This window comes from Mandrillus leucophaeus, unplaced genomic scaffold, assembly GCF_000951045.1.
Source record: "Mandrillus leucophaeus isolate KB7577 unplaced genomic scaffold, Mleu.le_1.0 Scaffold120, whole genome shotgun sequence".
In the NCBI taxonomy this organism is placed as follows: Eukaryota; Metazoa; Chordata; class Mammalia; order Primates; family Cercopithecidae; genus Mandrillus; species Mandrillus leucophaeus.
Window position 1 is genome coordinate 1,877,301 of NW_012100321.1, and position 8,084 is coordinate 1,885,384.

General features: G+C 46.5%; 1 protein-coding gene across 2 annotated transcripts in view; it reads left to right on the plus strand.

Moving 5' to 3' along the window:
• The window catches only part of CRX (cone-rod homeobox), a 24,635-nt gene that overhangs the window by 12,989 nt on the left and 3,562 nt on the right, over nucleotides 1–8,084 (plus strand). Inside the window, exons 2-4 of one of the 2 annotated variants that reach the window (XM_011969906.1) lie at nucleotides 328–462; nucleotides 2,547–2,698; nucleotides 6,132–6,398. In XM_011969906.1, the coding sequence (XP_011825296.1) occupies nucleotides 328–462; nucleotides 2,547–2,698; nucleotides 6,132–6,398 (554 nt within the window). Of the gene's footprint in view, nucleotides 1–327; nucleotides 463–2,546; nucleotides 2,699–6,131; nucleotides 7,216–8,084 lie in introns of both variants that reach the window. The other variant, XM_011969905.1, reaches the window with a different exon arrangement.

Sequence of the window (8,084 nt, forward strand, 5' to 3'; positions counted from 1 at the left end):
CTGTAGTCCCAGCTACTTGGGAGGCTGAGGCAGGAGAATGGCGTGAACCCGGGAGGCGGAGCTTGCAGTGAGCCGAGATCGCGCCACTGCACTCCAGCCCGGGTGACAGAGCGAGACTCCGTCTCAAAAAAAAAAAATAAAAAGAAAGTTCTGAGAATCTAAGCAGAGGCCATTTTACAAGTGAGGACACAGAGGTACGGAGGTGAGATAAATGGCCAAGGTCACGTACCTAAGAGGAGACCGAGGCAGGATTTGAATCTCAGCCTGCTTGTCACCCCATGGTGAGTAACTGGTAAGTGAGTGAGCATCCCTCCTCTTCTCTTGCAGGCCCCCTGACTTGGGCCTCAGCGTCCCCGAAGATCATGATGGCGTATATGAACCCGGGGCCTCACTATTCCGTCAACGCCTTGGCCCTAAGTGGCCCCAGTGTGGATCTGATGCACCAGGCTGTGCCCTACCCAAGTGAGTACAGTCGTTTCTCTTGGCACCCCAGGCTGGCCTCACCTCTTAGAGGACCTCTGGGGTCCCTCTGCCCCAGGAAAAAAGCAGTCACAGGGGCGACTTCAGGGCCATATACCAGCCCTCTGGGTTCATCTGAAATGCACGTCACTTAGAAAAACATGTGCAGTCCTAGAAATTCAGGACAGAGGTTCCTTTCGGGGTGGGGAAGAGGGGATGTAATTTGGAAGGGGAATCAAGAGGAATTTTCATCTGTTAGCAAAACTTTATTATTTATTTATTTTTCAGAGATAGGGTCTCGCACTCTGTCGCCCAGGCTGGAGTGCAGCGGTGGCGATCACGGCTCACTGTAGCCTCAAACTCCTGGGTTCAAGCGATCCTCCCACCTTAGCCTCCTGAGTAGCTGGGACTGCAGGTGTGAGCCATTGTGCCTAGGCAGCAAAGCTTTGTTTATTTGTTTGTTTGTTTTATTTTATTTTTGAGATAATGTCTCACTCTGTTGTCCACTCTGAAGTGCAATGGTGCAATCATGGCTCACTGCAGCCTTGAACTCCTGGGCTCAAGCGATCCTCTTGCCTCGGCCTCCCAATAGCTAGGATTACAGGTGCATGCCACCATGCCTGGCTAACTTTTTAAAGTTTTTGTAGATTGTGCAGGATCTGGATTATACAAAACATAGAAAAAATTAAATTTTTTTTTTTTTTTTTTTGTAGAGTTTGGGTCTCCCTATGTTGCCCAGGCTGATCTCAAACTCCTGGGTTCAAATAATTCACCTGACTCAGCCTCCCAAAATGTTGGGCTTACAGGCATGAGCCACTGCACGTGGCCTGCAAAGCCTTATTTATTTATTTATTTATTTTGAGATGGAGTTTAGACGGACTTTCACTCCCGCCCAGGCTGGAGTGCAATGGTGCAATATTGGCTCACTGCAACTTCCGCCTCCCAGGTTCAAGTGATTCTCCTGCCTCAGCCTCCCAAGTAGCTGGGATTACAGGCACATGCCACCATGCCCAGCTAATTTTCATAAAGCCTTATTTATTTATTTATTTAATATATTTATTTTTATTTTTTTTGAGACGGAGTCTCGCTCTGTCGCCCAGGCTGGAGTGCAGTGGCCGGATCTCAGCTCACTGCAAGCTCCGCCTCCCGGGTTCACGCCATTCTCCTGCCTCAGCCTCCCCAGTAGCTGGGACTACAGGCGCCCGCCACCTCGCCCGGCTAATTTTTTTGTATTTTTTTAGTAGAGACGGGGTTTCACCGTGTTAGCCAGGATGGTCTCGATCTCCTGACCTCGTGATCCACCCGTCTCGGCCTCCCAAAGTGCTGGGATTACAGGCTTGAGCCACCGCGCCCGGCCAAAGCCTTATTTTTAAGAGAAGTGAGCACTCAGTTATTTGTAGCATTATTCTTTAGCTCTTGTTTTTGTTTTTGTTTTTTGCATTACGTTGAGCGGTGTGGACTTGCTACTTTCTTTTTTTTTTTGAGACTGAACCTCGTTCTGTCACCAGGCTGGAGTGCAGTGGCGTAATCTCAGCTCACTGCAACCTTTGCCTTCTGGGTTCAAGCGATCCTCCTGCCTCAGCCTCCCAAGTAGCTGGGAGCCACCACGCCCGGCTAATTTTTTGTATTTTTAGTAGAGACAAGGGTTCACCATGTTGGCCAGGCTGGTTCTCGATCTCTTGACTTTGTGATCTGCCCGCCTCAGCCTCCCAAAGTGCTGGGATTACATGCGTGAGCCACCGCGCCCAGCCCAGACTTGCTGCTTTTATAGGCTAGAAATGGTTGAATGTCAGCGATGTCGTGCTTCAACTAAATATGTCTTAGTGCATGAGAAAGCTTAGAAGAGGGAAAACGACTCACACACCTCCTCGTAGAGTTAAAGCCAATTCCCCTTGGGGTCAGGCAGGAGCCACAGAGTGCCAGGCACAGAGGAAGTGCCAGGCGTAGAAGGGCAGGGAATGTGCATTCCATCCTTAGTTTAGGCAGATGGCAACCGGGATGGAATTCTTGGCATCCCACTCAGCCTCAGGGCCTCGCATCAGCCCATGGTGGATGACCTGAGGGTCCTGTTTCCCGTCCCACCCCAGGCGCCCCTAGGAAGCAGCGGCGGGAGCGGACCACCTTCACCCGGAGCCAACTGGAGGAGCTGGAGGCACTGTTTGCCAAGACTCAGTACCCAGACGTCTATGCCCGCGAGGAGGTGGCTCTGAAGATCAATCTGCCCGAGTCCAGGGTTCAGGTAGGGTGGAGGGTCCCTGGACCCCTCCCGACCCTTCCTGTGACTTTCCAGGGGCCTCCCTGGAACTCAGAGTGATGGGAGGAGGGAGCGATCACAGAGTGACAGCCAAAGTTATCAAGGAGACAATAATTCCTCTCCCCACCATACCACTGACCGCCTCTTAAGGCTCTCATCGCCCCTCGCTCCTCTCCAGCCGCGCCGGGCACTGACCTGCCTGCCAAGCACCCTCCTGCCTCGGGCCTTTGCACTAAGTTTCCTGTATCTGGAATCCTTATTTTCCAGATAACCACACAGCAGGCCCCTTGTTCGAGTCTTTGTTTATCAATCAGTGAGACCCATGCTGAACACAGCATTTAACACTGCAGTATTTCCCCAAGACCCTGACTCTACTGCTGCCCACTATCCCGCTCAATCGTTTCCTCCACAGTGTCTATCGTCCTCTGAGATACCATACAGTTTACGTATGTTTGTATCTATCGTCCTCTGAGATACCATACAGTTGCATATGTTTGTAGGCTGCAGGTATGACGTTACGTATATGTGCCTACACACATGTGTATGATTGGAAGGATAAATGAAGTATGTGTGTTTATGTGATTGTATGTATGATTAGATACATTAGTGCATAGCTATGTATGATGTTATGTGCGTACAATGTATGTGCCTATAATTGTATATTTGTATGTTCATATGATCATACGTTCATACAGTTTATGTAAGGTATCTCAGAGTCCGTTTATTTAGACTCTGTCTCTCCCAACTAGAATGTCAATTCCACTGATGGACCCTCAGAGTAGCAGAAGATGGTTAATGCATGTTTGTTCATTGACTGAATAGACAGATGGATGGATGGGTGGGTGGATGCAGAGATGAATGTGTATGTGTGACTGTATATGTGTGTGTGCATGTATGACTGGAAGCATGGATGAGTGTATGTATGTGTATATATGAGTGTCTGTGTGTATGATGGACGGATACATTTATATATGTGTTTGTATGAACGCATGTAGGTATGATTAGATAGATGACGAATGTATGCACGCATGATATATGTATACATGATGTATGTACACATGTACAATTGTATGTATACATGCATGCATGATTGGATGGATGGATGGGTGTATTTATTTATTTATTTGAAACAGAGTCTCACTCTGTCGCCCAGGCTGGAATGGCACAATCTCAGCTCACTGCAACCTCCGCCTCCTGGCTTCAAGCAATTCTCCTGCCTCAGCCTCCTGCGTAGCTGGAATTACAGGCACGCACCACCATACCGGGCTAATTTTTGTATTTTAATAGAGACAGGATTTCACCATGTTGGTCAGGCTGGTGTCGAACTCCTGACCTCATGATCCACCTGCTTCGGACTCCCAAAGTGCTGGGATTACAGATGTGAGCCACCGTGTCCGGCTGGATTGGTGTATTTATGTATATATGAGTGTATGCAGGTGTATGTGATTGGACAGATAAATAAAATGTGTGTGTTTGTGTGATTAGACATAGGTATGATTGGATAAATTAATGTGTATATGTGTACGATGTATGTGTATATGTGTACGATGTATGTGTGTATGATGTATGTGTGTATAATTGTATATTTGTATGCTTGTATAATCAGATGCATGGATGAATGTTCATATGATGTATGTATGATTAGATAGATCCATTAATGTGTGTATGATGTATGTGTGTATGATGTATGTACATATAATTATATGTATAAGACGAATGGATGAATCTACATATGATGCATATGTACAATTGTATGTATCATCAGATGGATAAGTGTATGATGTATGTATGATCAGATGGACTGGTGAATGTTTGTACAACATATACATGTGTGAGGTATATATGTATGATCAGATGGATGTCTACATAATGTATGTGTGTATGGTGTATGTATGTATAATTGTATGCACGTATGTTTGTATGCTGCAGGTATGATGTTACGTATATGTGCATATACACATGTGTATGATTGGAAGGATAAATGAAATATGTGTGTTTGTGTGACTGTATGTATGTATGATTAGATTAGTGCATAGTTATGTATGATGTTATGTGTGTACAATGTATGTGCCTATAATTGGATATTTGTATGTTCATATGACCAGATGGATGAATACGTGTATGAAGTATGTATGATCAGATAGATGGATAAATGTATGCATGATGCATGCATGTAGAGTGCATGCCTGTATAATTGTATGTGTGTATGTTTGTATTAGATGGATGGATGAATGCCTGTAGGGTATGATGTATGTATGCATGCATGCATGATTGGATGAATGGATGGGTTTATTTATGTATGTATGAGTGTATGCATGTATATATAATTAGATGGATAAATGAAATATGTGTTTGTATGATCGTATGTATGGATTAATGTGTATATATGTATGATGTATGTGTGTATGATGTATGTGTGTACAATGTATGTATGTATAATTGTATATCTGTATGATCAGATGGATGGATGAATATGTGTATGATGTATGTATGTATGATCAGATGGCTCCATTAATGCATGTATGATGTATGTGTGTATAATGTATTTATGTACACTTGCATGTATGATCAGATGGCCCAGGGAATGTATGTATGATGTATATGTGTATGATGTATGTATGTATGATCAGATAGATGGGTAAATGTAGGCATGATGCATCTGTGTATGGTGTATTTATGTATAATTGTACATGTGCGTGTTTGTATTAGATGGATGAATATGTGTATGATGTATGTATGATCATGTAGATGGGCAAATGTAGGCATGATGTATGTGCATATGGTGTATGTATGTATAACTGTACGTGTGCATGTTTGTATTACATGGGTGGATGAATATGTGTATGGTGTATGTATGTATGATCAGACGGTTCCATTAATGCATGTATGACGTATGTATGTATGATGTATGTATGTACACTTGCATGTATGATCAGATGGACCAGGGAATGTATGTATGATGTATATGTGTGTGATGTATGCATGTGTGATCAGATAGATGGGTAAATGTAGGCATGATGTACATGTGTATGGTGTATGTATGTATAATTGTACGTGTGCATGTTTGTATTAGATGGGTGGATGAATATGTGTATGATGTATGTATGATCATATAGATGGGTAAATGTAGGCATGATGTATGTGCGTATGATGTATGTATGCATAATGGTACGTGTGCATGTTTGTATTAGATGGATGGAAGAATGCCTGTAGGTATGACGTATGTTTGTGTTCATGCACACATGCAGGTATAATTGGATGGATAGATGGATGAATAGATGCCCCACAGCTGGATGCAAAGTAGAGAGATGTGACCCCAGCACCTCTCACCAACAAGCGTCCTCATCCCCAAGCACCCTGTGGCTCTCCTGGGCCTCTTCCCCACTTACCCACCCCCATCTCCCCTCTTACCCCGCAGGTTTGGTTCAAGAACCGCAGGGCTAAATGCAGGCAGCAGCGGCAGCAACAGAAACAGCAGCAGCAGCCCCCAGGGGGCCAGGCCAAGGCCCGGCCTGCCAAGAGGAAGGCAGGCACGTCCCCAAGACCCTCCACGGATGTTTGTCCAGACCCTCTGGGCATCTCAGATTCCTACAGTCCCCCTCTGCCCGGCCCCTCAGGCTCCCCAACCACGGCAGTGGCCACTGTGTCCATCTGGAGCCCAGCATCTGAGTCCCCTTTGCCTGAGGCGCAGAGGGCTGGGCTGGTGGCCTCGGGGCCGTCTCTGACCTCGGCCCCCTATGCCATGACCTATGCCCCGGCCTCCGCTTTCTGCTCTTCCCCCTCCGCCTATGGGTCTCCGAGCTCCTATTTCAGCGGCCTAGACCCCTACCTTTCTCCCATGGTGCCCCAGTTAGGGGGCCCAGCTCTTAGCCCCCTCTCTGGCCCCTCGGTGGGACCTTCCCTGGCCCAGTCCCCCACCTCCCTATCAGGCCAGAGCTATGGCGCCTACAGCCCCGTGGATAGCTTGGAATTCAAGGACCCCACGGGCACCTGGAAATTCACCTACAATCCCATGGACCCTCTGGACTACAAGGATCAGAGTGCCTGGAAGTTTCAGATCTTGTAGAGGACGCAGTCTCCATCTCTCCCCGTCGGGCCTCGGGACCCTTTCTCTTCCGAATCTGCTTCCCTGCAGCTTAGATCCCGGGACGGCATCCCTGAGAAAGCAACCGGAACCAGCTGTCCTTCCGACAGCCGTGGTCTCCGCGGTTCCGTGTTCAGCTTACAGAGCCCACCCCTTTCCTCCACAGGGAGAGGCTCCTCCCTCTCCCGGGACAGTTCACAGGTCCTAGCGATTCTCTCAACCCCAACACCGTCTGGCACGACTGTGACCGCTGAAGTACACCACGAGCTCCAGGCTTCAGAAAGTGGTGCTGAGAACTTGCTCCAAGAAGAAATCAAACCAAACTTGCAATTGATTTGGGGTCATGTTTAGTTAAGAATCACCATGCCCTTGAACAAGCAGGTTGAGGGGCTTGATTCCTTAACTTTCCACGTGGACACTTTTCTTTGAGACTGGGAGTCTCGCTCTGTCACCCAGGCTGGAGTGCAGTGGTGCTATCTCAGCTCACTGCAACCTTCGCCTCTTGGGTTCCGGCGATGCTCCTGCCTCAACCTCTCAAGTAGCTGGGATTACAGGTGTGCTCCACCACACCCAGCTAGTTTTTTGTATTGTTAGTAGAAACGGGGTTTCAGCATGTTGGCCAGGCTGGTCTCGAACCCCTGACCTCAAGTGATCCACCCGCCTCGGCCTCCCAAAGTGCTGGGATTACAGGCGTGAGCCACGGTGCCCCGCCCTACATGTGGACACTTCTTTAGCATATGGTTAAGGACCTTTCTAGAAATTCCAAAGACAGACTTTAAGAAGCCCCATTGGGAAACCTTAGGCCAATGATGCAGTTACATTAAAAATAAATCATGTGGGAATTTTACAGACTTCACAAATGTCAGGCTTACCTGGTAGGTTTAGGGGGCTGTTTGAGAGACAAAGATCTATATTCATATATGTAGCTATACATATATGTCCTTTTTCTTCTTAGTTTCTTTAAAAAGACATTTTATCACTCATTTGCTCATTAGCATATTGGGAATGTGTATATTTGGTAGGGAAATGAAATGCAGCTTGCCTGTTGCATCTCTACTCCTTTTTTCTTTTGTTGTAGGATTTTCTAAAGGTGAGACACTGGTGGAATTGGGGTAGCTGCATGGGACGTACCACCTATAGTTATGGCTATTTCACAGAGAAGAAGCAACTGGACAGCCTCCCATCTGTAAATAAACATGAGACAGGAAGAGGGGGACATAGATTTGGAGGAGGCACTCCTACATTTCAAAAATACATTTCCTTTTTTAGATTTTTTTTTTTTTTTTT